Source organism: Caretta caretta, chromosome 6, assembly GCF_965140235.1.
Source record: "Caretta caretta isolate rCarCar2 chromosome 6, rCarCar1.hap1, whole genome shotgun sequence".
Taxonomy (NCBI): domain Eukaryota; kingdom Metazoa; phylum Chordata; order Testudines; family Cheloniidae; genus Caretta; species Caretta caretta.
This window is the reverse complement of record NC_134211.1, coordinates 102,843,134-102,863,558: the sequence shown is the minus strand read 5'-3', so window position 1 is coordinate 102,863,558 and position 20,425 is coordinate 102,843,134. Positions and strand designations below refer to the sequence as shown.

Below are 20,425 nucleotides of genomic sequence, written 5' to 3'. Positions count from 1 at the left end.
CTTAACCCCAAAAAAGTAACTTGTTGAAGCCAAAACATTTTGGCTTTGACAAAACAGCATATTTTGATCATATGAAATTTCACTGAAAATGTTCTGACCAGCTCTATGCATTGTTACCTTAGTCTACGCAAAAGTGGCCCCATCCCCAAACCATTACCGCTAATGATAATTTAAAGAGAAAAGGAAAGGAAAGAAAAACTGTAGCAAACAAATCAACTATCATCAACAAATGAAAAATACCCCAAGCAGAGTTTTTACCCTGAAAAGGGAGCAGAACAAGAGACTCCATAAACTGGACTAGGGGATTTGCTAGTGATTTTATATGCTAGGCATTCAGATACTACAAGTAATGAGCAGCAGCATAAAACCCTACAATAAATAGCCAGACAAAGAGCACTTTGCTAGACACTAAAAATCATGGACTGAATAGAGACAATGGATTTACGGCTTATTACAACAATCTGTAGCCCACTAACCCTCCTTTTTGTCCTATGACTGCAGGGTTATTTACAGGCCACTTCACCTTGAATGGTCCCTCAGAATATGTGCTAACTACTTATGCTAAACTACCTGTTCAATCTGATATTTAGCTGTGACACCCTGAGTACCTTTCCCAGACCTGACGAAGAGCTTCGTGTGGCTCGAAAGCGTCTCTCTTTCACCAACAAAAGTCGGTCCAATAAAAGATATTACCTCACCCATCTTGCTTCTCAGAGCGCTTCAGGCAGCGTATGCTGCTCTGGATATAGACCTGGTACAGTTTACTCCCTCCCCAGAGCAGTGGGGGAACCACAGTTTCTGTGGATCACAATCTCCCTCCCAAACTATTCTAAGGACAATATAACAAAGCACTACTCTTTACTCAGTGCAGATTTTTATCTTGTGCTCTAGTCCTCCATGTTTGTAAAGCACTTTGAGATCTGCGGATGATGTGCAAATGTAACGCCAACAGACCTCGGTCATCGGGATTGAACCTGGGACCTCCGACGCTTAGTGCATGAGCCTCTATTACAGGAGCCAAAAGCCACATGGCTCTTAGCCGAGACTGTAGCAGACTCCTAGATCTTTAGATGGGCTAGGTACCACTAGAGCAGGGCTGGCTCTAGGCACCAGCTTTCCAAGCAGGTGCTTGGGGAAGCATACAAAATGGGGCGGCAGTTCATGTCCCACGGCGGCAACTCGGCGGCAGCTCCGCCGCTCTTCCCAGCGTGGCGGCAACTCGGTGGCAGCTCCAGGGGTATTGCGGCAGTAGCAATTCGGTGGAGACTGCTTGGGGCAGCAAAACTGGTAGAGCCGCCCCTGCACTGGAGGAGGACAGAACAGCTCACCAAGCAGGCATGGGTACACAAACAAGGCCAATAAACTCTGGAGAACTTCCATCAGTTGAAGTTATATTTCTGAAATAAACTCCTCTGCTCATACCCATTATTACAAAGAGAGCACAGCAGTGCAAATAAATGTCTGCGGACTGATTTACTGATACTCTAGATAAAGAGCTACAGTTCTTAGATATCTGAATTAAAAACTGAATGGGCCTGATTCTGCTCTCATTTACTCCATTGTACATCAGGAGTCACTCCACTGAAGTCCATGGGCCAGATTCCCTTTCTCACTAAGGTCCTTTACACCACTCTGTTGGTATACATTACACAAATAAATGTAATTGACACCCACATAAGCCCCCTTTACACTGCCAGAGTGGTGTGAAGGGGCTGTAGTGTAAAACTGAATAAGGCCCTATGCAGTTACATAAGTGTAAAACTGGTATAAAAGAGATTGGAATGCAGCTTTGTTCAACTTTGTTCTATCAAAGCTCACTCCCTCAACAAAATGCAGTGGGCCTATATAAGGAAAGGCTGCTTAGCAAGCCTTATATAAACCCTACCAGCAGTATGTGTGGACACAGTGACCTTGGAGAGTCATAGGTGTGGAAACTTTTGAGGTTTATCTTATCACTAATTCTAATGACCCTCACTCAAAAACAAAAAAAAAGTCCCCAGAATTTATTCAGTTCCTTAATAGAATAGTCCATAACCCACAAAACAAGCCAGGAAAACAAACTTGATTTTTCTGTTACTTCAATGGAGTTATACTAAATTACCACATTTGAGGATCTGGCACATTATAATTTGCTCATAAAGTTTCAATAGCAAGATGATGTCATGTACAATTCAATGCCACATTTATTTAATATGAGTTCTATAACTGTTCGTAAAAGGCTAAGTTGGGGTTCAAACTTGAGTGGCTGCAAGAGATAAGAAATCCACAAAACATCCACTTAAGACTTGAAGAGACAGAGGGAAATTGAAGATATTGAGATTACAATCCTCAGAGGCAAAGCTATTTGCATGAGAGTACCATTGGCATTGACAAATCAGACCGGTGACGTAGAAAATAAACTCAGATAAGGAAATATGAGACTGATGTGAGTCCCAGGAAACTTAACGACAAGAGAAACTGAGATATTTCTCCCACAGAGGATTAGGAAAATGTTGGATAAAAAATGTTGACCAACTCTACAACTTTGACCTCTAAAATGTGTGCTGTGGGGGAATGCATTGCTCCTTGGAAAGGGATAAATACCAGCCCATGGCATAAGAGAGACAAGGTAAGTGAAGTAATATATTTTATTGGACCAACTTCTGTTGGTGGGAAAGACAAGCTCTTCAGCTACAAAAATCTCTTCTTCAGGTCTAGGAAAGGTACTCTGAGTGTCACAGCTAAATAAAAGGTGGAAGAGATTTTTTTAGCATAGGTAGTTAGCACGTGTTCTAAGTGACCATTCAAGGTAGGGTGGCTCACTAACAACGTTGCAGTCATAGGAAAAAAAAGGGCAGAGTTAGTGGGTTACAGATTGTTGTAATAAACCATAAATTCAGTGTCTCTGTTCAGTCCATGATTTTAAGTGTCTAGCAGAGTTATGAATTTAAGCTCCCAGGCTCATCTTTTAAGTGTTGTGCAGGTTTCCTTTGAGAATGAGGACTGATTGGTCAGATACAGAGCAATCATTTCATGAAAAGTGTTCACCCACAGGTGACAGGTTGTTTTTGTCTTTTATCATTTTCCTATGTGAGTTCATTTGAGATAAAAGCTTTTATGCTCGGAGTACCTTTCACAGACCTGAAGAAGAGCTTTGTGTAGTTCGAAAGCTTGTCTATCTCACCAACAGAAGTTGATCCAATAAAAGATATGGCCTCATCCACCTTCTCTCTCTAATATACTAAAACCAACACAGCTACAACACTACTACATACCCCGTAGCATACACATAGATTGAGTGTGCTATTGTTGCTATGGTTGGTTCTAGCAGACAAAACTAAGTTGTGTCATGGACAAGTGAATCTGAGTAGTTCAAGGGTTCACAAATTGTATTCTGTCCAGCATGCAGTCCTGTGTGGTATTCTGTCAGAGAAATCAGTCCTTTAGATACAGGGATTTCCAGGATAAGAAACACAGAGAGCTGAACTGGTAAGTTTCTCCTAATTGCAGTCATAAATTCGCTAATTCTAATGAAAATGTATGGTAAAGATTCAGCAATAACAAGGATAATGTAGTGTGAAGTTCTACTAAATGAAGCATTTTCTGGGTATAAATTGCAGAAAAAACATTTGCTAATGATCCCATTCTGGGTCACCAGTTCGCATTAACAAATTCAAGCAGGAATTTTCACCAAGAGATATAATCCAAGCTTCCTGTTTGTAATGAAATAAGTCAATATATTCTTAGAATATGTGACTGGCAAACATAAGGGGAAAAATGCTAACCAAGATCCACACCAGAAAGAGAACTTTATTGAAATGAGGTAGCGATAGTGTGTATGTGAGGAGAACTGGATATTTCATACACTCCAAGATTTGCTCTGGTAGCTCTGGATGAATTCTTTTATCACAGCCCAAACACAAAATGATTCAGGTGTGTTATATTGAGAGTGCCAAGTATTATTTTGGGACAAAGATTTTCAGATAGTTTCTCATTTTAAGACATGGTAGGAATTTATGCTATCTATACATTATAGTATCCGAATTCAGCCTCGTAACACCTCTGTCTGGTAGGGAAGGATCATGGTCTCCATTGTAAAGACTGGAAAAAAGCGAGTGTGATGGGGCGTCCGCCCCATACTGGCCTATAAAGAGTTAAAGAAGCCCTAGGGCGGCTGTGTGAAAGGCAGCCAATAGGAGATGTCCATATAAGAATAGCTTCTGGGAAGGGCAGGTTCAGTTGCTCCCTAGAGATTGAGGCTCCTGCCTTGCAGGAGGAGAAAAGCTAGCACCTTGGACAGAGCAGTGCTGGGCAGGACCAGGGGAGTGAGAGCCAGCTCCCAGCTGACTGCTGGCATGCTGAGGCCCTGAGATAAGGGCGGAGATGGTGCTGGGGCTGTGGGGAAGTGGCCCAAGGAAGTAGGCTGAGAGGATGAAGGGGATGCAGAGCATGGTTGCCATCTATGGGGTCCCTGGGCCGAGACCCAGAGTAGTGGGTGGGCCCAGGTCCCCCCTTCTCCTCCACTCGCCGCTGAGGAAGTGGCTGGACCATCAGACTGCAATACATTCCCCTGCAGAAGGGGGAGCACAAAGTGTGGCACAGCCAGATGGCTGTGTAATGAAGGGGATGTCGCGGCTCTGGGAGAGACGTGGGTCCTGAAGCAGACATGACGGCAGCCAGACACCACCAGAAGAGCTAATCCCCATGACAGCCAGCAGGAGGCGCCACAGTGGTAAGTTGCACCCCGTCACAGCGAGGCACAGAGATTTTAAGGGACTTGACTAAGGAAGTCTATGGCAGAGCTGGGAGCCAATTCCACATTCCTGACTCTACTCCACATGACCCATCCTTCTGTCCTTTATGCCGTTGGAGTAATTATTTCTAAACGCTGGACAGGACCTCCCAGATATAGGATCTCTTCCTTCGTAAAATCTATCTTTTACATGACACATAAAACCAAGGTACTGTCCACTTGCTGTCGCTAGAGATAGCAACTTTTTGCAAGAGTTCATCTGGGTGTCTGACAAATTCCATCTATCTGAAGTTCCCCCATCATTTCAGCTGATAAAATGATTTTCTTAATTTTCTTGTCATTAAACTGTTGCTGTTATTGATGTTACCTTTATTATGGATGCCGCATCCCCTTTTAACAGGTAGCTATATTCTGGTGAAGGGTAATGTGATCCCTGGTGTACGTGTGTAATATTGAATTGGTAAAGCGTGTAGTTACTTATGAAAGAAATTATTTCCCTGGTATTAATTATTGTTCTGATAATAATGACTAAGTTGGGAAATTGTCTACTTTAAGGCTGGATAAGGCTTGTGTTTATTGCTTTAACAACTGAGTTGATGGACTTTATGGAACTCTGCTAAAAGTTTTGTCTGTTTTCTACTGTTTGTGTATTGTATATCCTCTTGTCAATAACTGATATAAAAATGCATTTGGCTAATTATTCATTATTATTATTTGTACATATTGTGATAGGGTCGGGCCAGATGGCTACAGGAGAGCGATAGAAGGCAGATATATTAGCCCCAGGTTAAGTAGGTCCCTTTTCCCTGGGTAAGGTAACAGGGAAAGTTCCAGAACAATCAGGAACCTTCTGGAGACAATTAAGACAGACAGGCTGATTAGAACACCTGCAGCCAATCAAGAAGCTGCTAGAATCAATTAAGGCACGCTAATCAGGGCACCTGGGTTTAAAAAGGAGCTCACTTCAGTTTGTGGTGCGTGTGTAAGGAGCTGGGAGCAAGAGGCGCTAGGAGCTGAGAGTGAGAACACATACTGTTGGAGGACTGAGGAGTACAAGCATTATCAGATACCAGGAGGAAGGTCCTATGGTGAGGACAAAGAAGGTGTTGGGAGGAGGCCATGGGGAAGTAGCCCAGGGAGTTGTAGCTGTCACACAGCTGTTCCAGGAGGCACTCTAGACAGCTGCATTCCACAGGGCCCTGGGCTGGAACCCGGAGTAGAGGTGGGGCCGGGTTCCCCCCAAACCTCCCAACTCCTGGTCAGACACAGGAGGAGTTGACCTGGACTGTGGGTTCATGAAAACGGCCAAACTGAGGGCTGTCGTGAAGCTCCAAGGTGAGCAAATCTGCCAATAAGCGCAAGACCCACCAAGGTAGAGGAGGAACTTTGTCACAATATAGAGTGACTTTCATCCAAGTATCTCAAAGAGTTTTCAAAGGTGGGCACCTATCATCTCCTTTTTACATGTGTAGTAACTGAAACACAGAAAGGTTGAGTGATTCATACAAGGTCAAACAGGGGTAGAGTTGGGAATGCACCCCAGGTCTCTTGACTCCCAGTCCTCTGTTCTATAAGTCCACACTGCTTCCCTATGAACTTTCCTGTCAAGACATGCTACCAGCCATAGGACATTTGCAAAATATTTTGATTTTTTTGACTGCCAGTGATGTGTGGTTGAACACATATACTCGGGGATGTTTGACAGGATTTACATTTTCTCACACATTTTTAAATCATGCCAAATCCCAGACATGAACTATACTGGAGTAAATTTTCACAGGCATAAAAGGTGTATTTTTGTGATCCTGTCCTCACAACCTCTACAGCAAGTTCCCTTTATTTGTGCCTGTACCAGAAATATGAAAGTCAATATTATTGATAGGCACTGCATCAACCTAACTACTGATTAGTCAAGCTATATTAAAACTACTGACATGACTGAGACTTAACATTGATTTCAGCTTTTACCTATGCATTTCCCACTTAGGGAACTAATAATTTTTCTTCCCTGTTTTCAGTTGTCCCTAAGGAAAAACATCAGCTCATTATTACCTTAGTGAAGGCTCGGTAGCATAAGCCGCACAGTTCCACCAGGTAGGCCAGAGTGAAGACATCATTCTGAATGACAAAGCTTAGTAATTTTGAAAATGGCTCAAGAAGACTCTGCAGTGAAATATTTGATTTTAGGGAAATCAATAACTGAATCATTCAGCAAAATAAATAACATTCAAGTTCTGAAAAGCTTTAATGGAACAGAACCTTTATTTTTAACTCTGAGGATGTGTTGCTGTGGTTTACCCCATTTCAGAAAAAAGGCTGTTCTGACATATGTCTTCATGTTTACAAAACAAATTAGAAGCAAAGGAATAGAAAACAGAGTTTCACCTTTAATCCAGTGCTTACTTGATACCAGTGCTTACTGGTAGTGCTTACAAAAAATAAACTCCTATTGACTTCAACAGGAGTTGCACTAGTGAGTGGACTGCAGGATCAGACTCTGGGGAAGTTTATCATTACAGTTGTTTTAGAAAAACATCAAACCTTTCGGAAGCTATACATTCGCGCACACACTTTCATGTGACCTAGATTCTGAAGCTTCTGGCATTCATTATAGAATAGTAGACTGCAAATTTTCATGCTCACATATAATACTTCTCTAGCTAGGGGATAAGGAACAAATTTGTAGTACAGTGAAGGATGGATAACTCTGTTAGAGAAGAGTTGTGTATTTCTGGAACTTACCCGGGTGGCACTAGTGGTAGGTATCTTCAACAGGCAAATCATTATTCTTAAACTGGAATCTAAAGAACACTGTGGAAAGAAAAAAGTTAATGTCTTCATCTGCACACCTCTTGTTTGTAATGGTGACTGTTGTAAACATACAATAAGTGAAGTCAAAAAACCATCACTTCTAAATTATCTTTAATGGGATGCTGCCAATTTAAATATCATGGGCTGTATTGTCCCCTCCAGCAATAAAGCCTACAAGAGGAGGATTGGGAGGAGGAAATCTCAGTAAGGCTTGGCTTGCCGTGTTCACTCCAAATTGCTCTGTCAAGGACGCTGACGTTACCCTCTGTAGAACAGAAAATCTCCAAGTTTTCTAATCCAACAGAATTTGATTAGTATGGGAACATGTTCCTGAGGGATTAACAGGAGTCCAGTGTCCTATGTTTCTGTAGCTGCTCTGGGCCCCAGTGTCTCTCTCCGCTCTGTGTAGCTCGAAAGCTTGCCTCTCTTACCAACAGAAATTGATCCAATACAAGATATTACCTCACCCACCCTGTTTCTCTAATATCTTGGAACCAACATGGCTACAACAACAGAAGATGTATTGAATGGTGTCTTACTGCCAGAGTGGTGTTTTTCAATGGGACCGCTCGGGGAGCAACTTGTTTTTCAGTATAAGTAAATGTATCGAAATCTGGCCCTTAAACGCTGATCCAAAACCGATGGAAGTCAGTGGAGAGAGTTGCACTGACTTCAGATGACTTTCAATGAGGCCTTTGGAACTTTGTTTACTGGAAAAGTGCAGGCGCCATGAATGTTCACAGCTCAGATCCCAGAGCCGCTGAACTCGGTCTCCACAACTATATCCTGATTAGGTTCCTCTGATGGGATTATAACCTAGTCAGTCAAGCAGGATGTGTTCAATTTCTGATGGCTGAAGGCTTATCTACCTGACTGGCTATTATGTATTCATTAATTTTAAGAACTTATTTAGAGGTAGCTTTTCTTCCTATGGTATTTAATTCTTCTAAAGGAGGTAACAGTGAATGAACTTTTTATTGCCAAGAATGTTGATTATCACTAATTTATTGTCCTAATCTGACAAAGAGAGGACCTGGAAGGTGAGGAGGAGAAAAATATTCCCACCCCGGCCATAGTTATGGTGGCTACTAGATGGAGGGTATAGACAGAGGGACGGATCAGGCACTCTAGTGCAACCTGATCTACTGGAAATGTCAGGTAATTTACAACAAAATATTACAAACTATGCTCTGTTTGTATACAACTTTCAAACAGTTTGCACATGCCTTAGCCAATAGTAGCACAATCCTTGTGTCAGATGTTTTGGTTGATCAGTTACATATTACCCTTATAAATAAAAAACTGCATTACATGCATCATACCTTAAGTGGCAAAACACAAGGCAGTTTGGTAAAGAAAGTCTGAAACTGGTTACTAATAGTGGTCCAGAGGTTACTAGGAGAATCCATTGGCAAAGCTTCCATAAATGTAGCAATGTTTTCCAAACAACGTAGCATTGCGCCCCCTGCTGGCAAGTTCTTTTTGTTGTTTAAACCCTAGAAAACAAAATGCAGAATTTTAAAACAAATTAAACATCCAAAAATGACCATCTAAACAATATTTTAAAACATACTTACAATAGCCAAGGTCAGAATAATAATGCAATTTCTGTCTTCTCCCACAAATAATTTAAAGTACATTGCTTCTATATAGCATCTACCACTGATAAAGTATGAGGCAGATCATCAACAGGGATAGTGGTAAGGAAAAGATTAGAGCAGCATATATTTGCGGAATATGAAAGACACATCCATTAAGAACCAGCCACCAGCACGTCTCTGGCCCAGCAGACCACGTGTGACGAATTCTCTTGTACATACCTATCATTTTCCTATATTGGAAAGAATGCCAGACTTGTGCAACTGTTGATTAGACTGCAATTGTTTTAGTTTCTAGTGGGTGGCCTGAAAAGATGTAAGCACTGCTAAAGTATTGTCAAAAGCTTTGCTTATAGGGCTACTACTGGAAGGAAAAGAAGCAATCCCCATGTTCCTGGTAGTGCTGAAAGATATATACCCTATCAGTGTAGAAGTGAGACTTGAGGTAGAGACAAGTTAGGAGGAGAAGTAGAATGGAACAAGCAGAGGGACGAGACTATAACCTCAAGGGATTCCACAGAGGAGGATTGCAGAGAGGGAATTGCCATTAGATACAGAGGAGAAATGGTTTTACATGCAGCAACAGAACTATGACAAGAACCATGCACAGAAATGGAAACAGTGCAGGGGAAAGGAATGGCCTGCAGCAACAAGGAGAAGGGAGGACCCAATAGCTGTCAGGAGAAGTGAGAGCAAAACTCTGACTGAAAATGGTGGAAGATATTATGGCTTGATTCTGCTTCCATGTAAGTCAATGCAAAAATTCTCATTGCCTTTAATGGTGTAGGATCATGCTCTTAGAATGTTAGAGGAGGACGGAAAGATATACTTGGTAGTACCTAATACAGTCAGCCTTATTGTGGACATACCTCTAATAGTTGGCTCAGTGCAGCTACGGAGCTCAGCTCACTGAAGTCCATAAGAGATGTAGCCAGGGTCCGTAAAAAACTTCCATCTGGAAATCAGAACCACATCTTTTTTATAAGTGTTGGTTATTGAGATGATTGCATTTCTGTCACCATCACTCAGGCATTGCACATTACCTTTGATATTGCTCTGGAACAGCTGTGGAAATATACCATTGGGAGCTAGCTGATGGAAAATGCAACGGAGGAATTGCTTAGCCACACCGGCAGCATTACCAGGGATCATCATGCTGAAATGAAGGAAAAAAGAGGGAGAAATTCCCTAGTGGATGAAAAATATTTCCCAAAGCTGAAAATTGGAGAAGGTAAAGAAGATCCTATGCTTTCTAGTAACTCAAAGACAAATTCAGTTATGAATACAAGAAGATGGTAATAATAATAACTCCTAGGTCTTATAAAGCACTTTTCATTATCAGAACACAAAGGAGGCCAGGATCATTATCCACATTTTACAGATAGGGAAACTGAGGCACAAGGAGGTAAAGTGACTTGCCAAGATCACCCAGCAGGCTAGTGGCAGAGCTAGGAATAGAGCACAGGCCTTCTGAGTCCTCCTGGGTGCTCTATAAAAGGTCCTGATCCAGCAAAGCACGCAATCACAGGCTTAACTTTCATGACTTCAGCAGGATTATTTACATGGTTTAAGTTAAGCAAGTGCTGAAGTGCTGTGGCTTGATTCTGGCCTCAATAGCTAGTTTAATTTTTCCTGATTCTCTACATAGTGTCAGGAATGTTATTGCCATTGAGTCTTCAGGATTTGAAGCCCAATCCTGCTATCTTTGAAGTCAATGGCAAAACTCTCACTGATTTCAGGGATGCAGAACTTCCACACTTGGATGCAAGCTCCCATAAAGCTCATTCATTTATTCCTCTCTAGCACCTTCCAGCCAAAGATTTCAAAGCACTTTCCAATCATTAATGAATTAAGCAGCACAACCTTTTTAAAATTTCCAAAAATGAACGCAGCCCATGTGATGTCCCTGTATAAGGGCAGTAGTCTAATTGCATGATGGGACATCACCAGTAGGTGTTCTCCAGAATTATGGATGACTGACTTAGGCTATGTCTACACTACTCCAGTAAGTCGACCAAAGTTATGCAACTCCAGCTACGTGAGTAACATAGCTGGAGTCAACATAGCTTAGGTTGACTTACTGCAGTGTCTGCACCACACTGGATCAACGGGACACACTCTCCCGTCAACTGACCTTACTCTTCTCATCCGGGGTGGAGTACTGAGGTTGACCGGAGAGCGATCTGTGGTCAATTTGGCAGGTCTTCGACCCTGGTGCATCAATCACCAGAGCTTCGATCCGGTGGTAGTGTAGATATAGACTTAGTTAAATGCATACAGATGAAAACCCTTCCCAGGGCCATAAATTTTATTCACCAGCATAATGGGAAAACCACATATATAATGAGACATGGAAATGAGCTACAAAGGTGTGGAGTGAAATCTAGGATCTGTAAAGTCAATGGGAGTTTTGTCACTGACTTTAAGGAGGCCTGGATTTAATCCCTGATCCAGGTATGAATTTTTCCAAAGTTCAAGGAGGTTTGGATCTGGGCTTTTTGGTCCAGGCCCATCGCTAGAAAACATGAGATATTTGTACCCACGTAACAAAGGATAGGATTTGACCATTTGTTTATATATCTAGCACACTTTTGCGGGGGAAGTGGGGTGTTACTGTACCTTTCTGCTTGATTAGAAAAACAGGTACTTGACGCCAACCTGGAGTAAACAGCAGAAAACAGCATGTCAAACAAAAGTACTGTTCATAATATTTTTAATCAAGCCAGTAAAATTACCAGTAAGTAAAATTTAGTAAGACGACATTTCGGAGAACATGTTTTAAAGGTCACAGGAGATCCTTTGATCAGATGCACAGGGGACTCAAATTCATTTTTGTAAAGGGTAAGAGTCAAAGTCAGTCTTGCAATATTGTCATAAATATTTGCCAGTTGAGACAAATTCTACTTGCCCTCCCTTATCACCATAATGATAATGAAAGTATCTTGTATTCATACACCAAAAACAATTAATTACTCACCCTGGGTAATTTGGAGAGCAGAAATTTGCAGGAATAGTGTAGGAACTGCATGCTGACTGAAATCAACAGGAGTTAGGCCCCTAGGTGCTTTTGAAAATCCCATTAGGCATCTATCTGCATCTTTAGGCTCCCAAATACCTTTGACAATCTGGCCCTAAGTCGCTTTAGTGCTTTGAAAATTTTACCCTACATCTTGAGTCTCCTGACTCCAAGTCCTCTGTTCTAAACATCAGACACTACTATCTTCTCTAAGCAGTAAAATAGTAAGTCATTCACTTGTGATGCACAGGCATAAATATCATGTGTGTTAATAGACTGGATATAAGGGGGCAATGTACCTCATAGTGTTTGCACAAAAATAACTTCAGAAAAAAACAGAAAGTTTACTAGGAATGTAAGAGCAAGTACACTGAAGCCACCTGAATGTGTTCATGCCCATATCTACTTTTAGGGGGAGTATGCCTTGTTCTGCATCTATTCAAATCAATTCCTTCATGGGCCTGTAACTGCACCTTGATTAGTAAAAAATAGTGGTGACCAAGACTGAACGCTAGGAAATGACAAAGTACGTTCACCATACTGGAATGCCCCAGGTTGTATACCATCTGCTTCACTAACAGACTCAGATGTGTCTCACAGAGGATGCAGTATTTCCACTTCAGTGAGGAAAATGTACCACGTTCCCCCCACACTTTGATAACTAATCTTCAGGAGCTTAATTGTTCATGGCTTCTCACTGGCCCTATTAGTGCTGTATTTATGAGTAACAAGTAGGATGGATGGCATCAGTCTAGATTGGAAACTCTACCTCCTCCAGAGTTCATTATCACTGACAGCAGGGAACTGCAGCCTCAGAGTTAATGGAAATGGAGGGCTTGATTCTCCACTATCTTCAAGTGGAGTTCAGACATAGCAGAGAGGGAGGGCTGCAGGGAGCCAGCTGCAGTTTCAGGATCCTTGACCACCAACCCCCTGAATAAATTCAAGCTGTAGGGGAGTAGCTTTAATTTAAACCACGGACATAAGGTTCCTCGGGGGTCTTATGCCAATGGAGAGTCAGGTATAAGAGAGCTCTGCTTCACAACCACCACAACCTGTCCTGCTCAGGCATCACTCCTGAAATACCCCGACAAACACCTTCCTTCTCTCTTATCCTGGGGGTTGTGAAAGCAGTTGGCAGAGGAGCCATCTCCACCAGCCCTCTGCTAGCAGAGAGTTCTCTGTACATGGAGAATTCTCCAATGGTCATCTCTCCAAATGGCTTCATAGCACGCAATGACCTTAGTTGACCAGAGCGCCTGGTCAAGACTGATCATTTCCCAGGTTTTGGGTAACATAACTGAGCGCGAACTGCATGATTATTATACACTCAACAGCATAATCTGTAGCAGCAGGAGAATTTCAGTTAGGCGCAAGATATTCTCCAACGAGCATTCTTAGGATATGTCTGCACTGCTCACTCCTCATGTGGCATGTAGAGTACCTACACTGCGTGCTCCCCCAAGCACAGGTATAAACAACAGTGTAGCTAGTGAGGCACTGCTTAGGCAAGTGGAGTAAAGACATTCCTGAACCCTGTGAGTATGTGCCCTACATGGCTCTTTACATGCCCAAACAGTGCCTCCCAGGTCGACACTGTTATTTTTAGCAGCATACTGTCCTGCTGCTGAAGCCTTTCACCACCACAGGAAGCTGCCAGAGCCATTCCCTGACACGGGGAAAGGCTCTGGAAACTCCCTGTGGTAAGGAAAGGGCCCAGTAGCAGGGGGAAGAGCAGGGAAAAGCTCTGGCAGCATAAGGATGCAAGGATTAGAACCCAGGTCTGAAGAGCCTGGGATAGCTGACATTCCCACCAGGAGCCTGTGCAGAGCTCCAGCCAGTGAGCCCTGTTGAGAGTTGGGCCCATAGGAAGTACTACCCAAGGGAGCCAGAGTGACAGTATCCTGCGACCCTCTGACTGGCCAACCACCCTATTTAGCTCTGAAGGATGCCCCAGAAAGCTATCCGAGCAACAGCACGGACTTTGGGCCTGCTGTGATTCCAGACCTCTCCTGATCTTCAGCCTCTGATCCGAGCCTGACCCCAATTCCTACCTCCCAATTCCAGCCAGGTATTACCTCTGATTTCCAATCTCTGACCCTGGCCTGACTTTGACCCTGACTCTTGCTTATTGAACCCAGCTCTAACGATTCCTCCGACGCCTGGCTCACTGACTGTGTGGACTCCAGCCCAGCTGTGACCACCTGGCCAGACCACCTATGCCCTGATCCCTTACCCTGCCACAGGGAATTGCATGTAAGACCCTAGCAGCTTCCTGCTGCCAGAGCCTTTCTCCGCTGCATCCCCAGCCAGAACCTTTCACTACCATGTGTAGTTACAAAACTCAGTGTGGACACAGCCTGCTATGCACTCAGCACTAGCTACACGTACACCAGTGGCATGCAATGTAGACATGCCTTTAGACAACTCTCTATGTCCTGAATCACTTACACTTCTCAGTATAGCTCTTCAGGGCATTGCTGTTGTTTCATTTTAACATTTTCAAAGTCTTCGGGTATAAACTTTCTTCCATCTGTTATCCCGGCAGAGTATATGCCATGGAGGTTCTCATCTCTGAACCAAGTGTGATTGGAACTAGTGAAATTTATCATGCTCTACTTCACCTTCATTTTGGGCTGCCATTTTTCAGCTACACAGCAATGACCAAAAAAAAAAAAAAGTGAGACACCACCTCAAATCTACAATACCATTGCATAAGGCGTGGTGTACTAGATTGGTGCACAGAGCACTGTCCCCTTCCTCTAGAGCCAAGATCCATCTGCTTCAAATGTGGTTTTGAGCTATCTGATCTGCCATCAGGACATCCCTTTCAGTTCTCCTAGGGAATTCATCACAATTCAAGGGCACAAAAATCTTCCTTTCCTCATAAAAGAGAGAGAGAGAGGTCCAAAGGTTACCTTCCTACAGACTGCATGATGTCCAACAACAAAGGAGCAGCCAAATCTGGGCTGAGGTGAATGAATGTGGAGAGAACAACTATGGCCAGACCTAGTGTTTCTTCATCATACTCTTCGAGGATAGCCCCACAATCATGGCATCTGCAAGGAAAGATATTAGAAACTAATATTATTTGTTCAATTAATTAGAAGAACCCATGTTACATTGAACTTTTTATGGCTAAGAAAATAGATCACTGTGCTTTAAACCCTGTATACAAAGCACTTTTCACTAGCCCAATCAACAGGCAATGTTGATCTGTGGCAGGTGGTCAGTTACTCCAGTCTGTGCTTTGCATCGATCAACAATAAAGCAATAATTTGATGAGATCAGATTACAGCTGTGGTTATAGACTCGAAGAGGAAATGATAGGATTTTTATGTGGGGAGGAGGCCAAGAAAGAGTCCCTTTGTTTTTAGAGAGGTCTCTTTCTGTTCCAAACCAGTTTTGCTGCTGAACTGCTGCCCCCTACTGCAATGCTGAGAGACAACTCTGAACGCTCTGAAATAGCTTTGTAACGTCTAATCATAAGGGAGAGGTCAGCTGCAGGAGAGATGAGGCAGGGTTTTAAAACCACATAAAAAGACAAACAAACCAGGGAAAAAGGTACATCGCAGCCCAATAGGGAGGATTGGTTAATTTGATCAAGCAATCGCTTATGACTCCAACAGATTGACATTTTAACTTAATGGGATGCTACAAGCAATTTCCGTCCCTTTGTGTCTCAACAGGAGGAGAAGATGCTAGCAAGGTTATGAAAATCAATCTCATTTGGTTCAGCATCTGATGCCAAAGCTTTTGGAAAAAGGCCAAAGAAGATGCATGAAATGAGCCCACTTCTTGGGATGTTTAGCATTTACCCAACATAACTTTCAGTTCCACTGAAGACTCACATAACAGCCTTGCCCTTCTCTAGTAAGCATCCTGGCAGTTCATCTAGTGGCTAGAGCATAGGATTGAAAGCCACAACTCTTGGGTTCTACTCCCAGTTCTGCCATTGAATTAATGGGTGGCTTTAAGCCAGCTACTTTGCCGTAAAAAGAGTACCATCATATTTACTTACAGTGCCTCAATGGGATTTTGATCAAAGAATTAATGTTGGTAAAAGGCGTTGGGGATCCTTGTAGAGGAAAAGCATATAAGTGCAAAATAGCAGTAGTGGTGGTAACCGTAGCATTCAAGGTGCTGACTTACAGTCATGGCTTTACATTACAATGGCAAAGCCATAGCAGTTCAAAAAAGCGATAACTTTCATTTAAGGGAGAAAAAACAAGTTGTCAGTGGATAACAATGAGCCCTTACAGTAAAAAACAGAGAAAGCTCAATTGCAGAATTAAAGTCTTTGTTAATTGTGGATACAGTATTATTTCATCCATTTACATAACCAAATGTAATAAAAGTCCCTTCCCCTAGATCAAATCCATAGAAACAAAATCAGTCACGCACGCAATGTGTAGATTCACATCCATCTTAGGTTAAGACTACCATTTTGAGTTTAATTAAGGCCAAACAAATAAAAACCACTCCCAGTTTCAAGGCAAAAAGCTTTTAGAACCAGCCAAGTCCCCAAACTTGCTTACAGAAAATTCTACCCAACCAAGAGATTAAGCAGAGCGCAAGAATTAGTGAATTCCCTGATCGCTGCCATAGAAACACTAATACTTGAGTGCCTCCTCCCATCCCACTATCCACACAGATGGCAATGGTTCTCCGAAACCTCATGACGTGAGCTTTTCTCAAAGATTTCTTTCAGTTTGGACCTTTTCCAAATCAAATCTAGAAAAGAGACTCCTTCAGGCATTGGATCTGACTCAGATCCAAAACCATTGCAGTGAATTTGTATCCAAGGGTTTGGAGTGCAGGTCCCAGTTCAGGCCTATCTCTAGATCATCAAAAAGCCCCTTTAAAGTAAGATTTCCTTTCTCCCAAGGATACAGTCTTTATCCTGTTTATGTTCCTTTAAAACTGGAGGAGTCCCATGCAACAGGTACCATGGGTCTTATCTCACACCAGTGTAAAACTGGTACAAGTAACAACCTTGCCTTTAATAGCGTTACTTCTGATTTGCACCAGGGGTAAGTGAGAAGAGAATCAGGCTACACACCTTTCTTTATGTACAGTACTAGGCAAACGGTCAACACTCAAATAATGAAACAGTACTACTAATACCCACAGCCACCTGTGCACACACATACTCATGGCCCAGCATATTCATAGCACACCTGGTTTGGAACATTTTGAAAATTTTCCCTTGCTACAAAAAATTATGCTACTTAGGAGAAAATTTGAGAATGTTCTTTCACTGAGGCAGGGCCCATCCAAATATGTTCTGAAGCTCAGTACTTTTTAACTACCAAATTATTTGAAAGAAATAGAAACTGACTTACTTGTCAGTCATCATAGTAGGTTGGTCATCGGCAAATTCTTCCGGGGCTGGTACAAACATACTGACTATACTGGGTGCTGACAGTAAGCTGGATTTGGTGGCACCTTGAAGTCATTAAAAGAAAAGAAGCAAGGTAAATGGAAATCTGGAATGGACATGTGTGAACAAAAAAAGCCTTTGCAGTGTATGTAAATAAAAATGTGTCTCTCTGGAGAAAGATACAACACATTCTTTGGTTCTGTCAGACTACTCCAATTACTTGTGCTTATTTTATTTTTTAAGGGTCAGGAATTATTTTAAAAATTGAGATCCTAAGGAAGTAAAAGAAACAAACTGAAGGTGGTATGACTGCTTCAGTGTTAAATTGTCAAGTTTTTATCCCCTCATTCTTTAGGTAGAGTGGATGATCCTACAGTTAGTATGAGACTGGGTGTCAGGAATTTTAGATTCTTCCCCAGCTCTGCCCCAGAATTTCTGTGTGACTTTGGGGAAGGAAGTCACTTAACATCCTCTTTGCCTCAATCACCCCATCTGAGAAATGGAGATGATAATGCCTCAAGGATGTTGAGGCATAATTCATCAAGATTTGAAAAGGCTTAGAGATAGTTGGATGGAAGGTGATTTAGAAGTGCAAAGTATTATTAGTGTTATTTTCAGTTAAGAAAACTTTTAAAGGCAAGCTATACCGATGAGGCGGAACTGACCGCCTACAGACCTGGTCATAGAGGCATACAAATAGTGCAGTCACATATGGCACCCCCTTGCCCCGGGGGCACTTCTTCTGTGCCCAAATCATGGGAGATGGGAGCAGATTCTTGGTTAAACAGGAAGGGCTGAAGGCAGTAGGAGCCTCATTAGGACAGGTATTGAATAGGTGGAGTATCCTGGTTGACAGGACTTGGATTGATGTTATAGGACACCATGTCTCTGAAACAGCTAACTTGTTCTCCAGAATCACAGCTTTTTTTTTCCTTTTTTTAAAATTATTTTTAAAGGTATTTCTCTAGCTATTATGGTTGTGAAAAAAACCTCTGGAACAATAGCAAAGAGAGGTGTGAACTGCCCCATTCATCTCAATGAAGTGTTAATGCAAGTGCCCTGTGATGATATTTTAATATCAACATTGTTAATTATTTCTTTTCTCAGGTAAGAAAGAACAGGAAAGGTCACACATCTACACAACCTATCAAGTACTGTCTCATTTTGATGCTACAACTGAGTGGCATTTGTGGGACAGCACCATTTCTTTTTCCCCAAAGTTAATTAAGCCCCACTGAGAAGAGCCAAACTCAAGGAACCCAGTGGAACTCAGATTATCGGTATGATCACACTTGCATGGTCCACGCTGAGTGGCACCTCATTTTGAAGTTGCACATGCATGGAGCTCATTTTGTGGTTACAGCTTGGAAGAATACCAATGTCTTTTTCCCTCCAGTTTGACCCTTGCAGATATGGAAGGGCTGGAGGTGACTGAAGAAGCCAGCAAGAAAACAAACAGCAATCTGAAGGCCTCACAAACAGAATTCACAGCCAATGTTGAAACTAGCCTATTGTAATCCTCATCACAGGTTAAAGAAATAAGAGGTGGATTGTCTGACTAAACCTGATACAAATGGAGTTGCTATTGATACGGTCCCAATAGCTGCTGTTGCAAAGGCAAGCTCAGACCAAATGATCTATATGAGATCCCATTCTAGACTAATAGGGAGGGTACTGGGTGCTGAGTGCTGCTTTAATGAAAACAGAAGTGTCAAACAATTGTTCTGCTGAGTTTGGAAGGAAACATAATTATTTTCTATACAAGCTAAGACCCTATCCTATATGTTAAGTAATGGTCCCTGTGAGATTACACTGGATGCAGTAGACAGTTTAGAAAGTCTTGAGAAGTCTTCAGTGATATGGGAAACCATCGAGAATGCCAGAAATAACAGTTTGTTTGAATATGTCTAGCTAGTCTTTGCTTCATAAACTGATTCACTTTACCTTCCATTTTATCATCATGCTGGAAGCTTAACTGATTCCATCTCTAGCTACAGGTTACAGTATAGCATGCAAATGCAGAACATTGACATAATCATGGCTACATAACTGGAAGTAAGGCTAAGCTGCTAATAATAAGAACACTTTTGCTGATCTTGTGGTGAAAAGTGAGAGAGGATGCGATTCAAACTAGAGAAAGGCTAGTTCATGGTGCCATTAAAAAGCTGTAAGGAAGACTGAGCAGTTTGGATGTCAGGAATGAGTGTTCAAATATCTAGGAAATGGGGACATGGTGACTCAGGGAATGGGGCATACAGTCTTTCACTTCCAAGTCATCAGTTAAGTCCAGACGAGCAAGGCACTGACGAAGGCATCTAGGCATCCATCAACTACCCATGTCCTGTGTGAAATGAATTGGTGGTGTCACTCTAGTTGAACAGAACACAAAGCCACCATCACAACTGGTACTAACTAGCAACCTTGTTAGTAGTCTCAGCAGAGAGACCAAGTTTGAATAGACATGGACACTGAACTAACCTCTTATTCTTAGTGGTGGTCCCTCCAGGTCAGGGTTTAGGCAAACTGAGACATTGCACGGCCGCTTCCCATGCTGTATCTGTTCTGTGGATAAACAGACAACTTCAGACTGTGGTACTGTTAACGCAGCGCCTATCGCCAGCACCACAAATTCACTCCAACAATTAAAACACCACCATCACCACACACATACACAACAGCTGGAAAACAGAGGGTTAAATCTCTGAGCATGAAAAGAGAAAAGAAGAGAAGAAAAGAAGGTAAAAGAGAGGTCCATAGAGGAAGCAAGAACTAGATTTAGCAATATCAAAGGAAGCCTTTTAGGAAAGCTCAAAGTCAAGGACATTTGGTAAGAAATATAGGGCTAATTGCAAGGATTCAGCAAGAAATGGGATATGTAAAGAGTC

General features: G+C 42.3%; 1 protein-coding gene across 7 annotated transcripts in view; it reads right to left on the bottom strand.

Moving 5' to 3' along the window:
* Positions 1 to 20,425, bottom strand: part of UNC79 (unc-79 subunit of NALCN channel complex) — a 149,815-nt gene that overhangs the window by 34,376 nt on the left and 95,014 nt on the right. For all 7 annotated transcript variants that reach the window (XM_048854188.2, XM_048854187.2, XM_048854189.2 and 4 more), the window contains 9 exons: positions 20,019 to 20,102; positions 17,503 to 17,605; positions 15,076 to 15,216; positions 11,761 to 11,799; positions 10,185 to 10,297; positions 10,011 to 10,096; positions 8,866 to 9,039; positions 7,475 to 7,543; positions 6,785 to 6,895 (listed from right to left, as the gene is read on the bottom strand). In XM_048854188.2, coding sequence (XP_048710145.1) covers positions 6,785 to 6,895; positions 7,475 to 7,543; positions 8,866 to 9,039; positions 10,011 to 10,096; positions 10,185 to 10,297; positions 11,761 to 11,799; positions 15,076 to 15,216; positions 17,503 to 17,605; positions 20,019 to 20,102 — 920 coding nt within the window. The remainder of the gene's footprint in view (positions 1 to 6,784; positions 6,896 to 7,474; positions 7,544 to 8,865; positions 9,040 to 10,010; positions 10,097 to 10,184; positions 10,298 to 11,760; positions 11,800 to 15,075; positions 15,217 to 17,502; positions 17,606 to 20,018; positions 20,103 to 20,425) is intronic.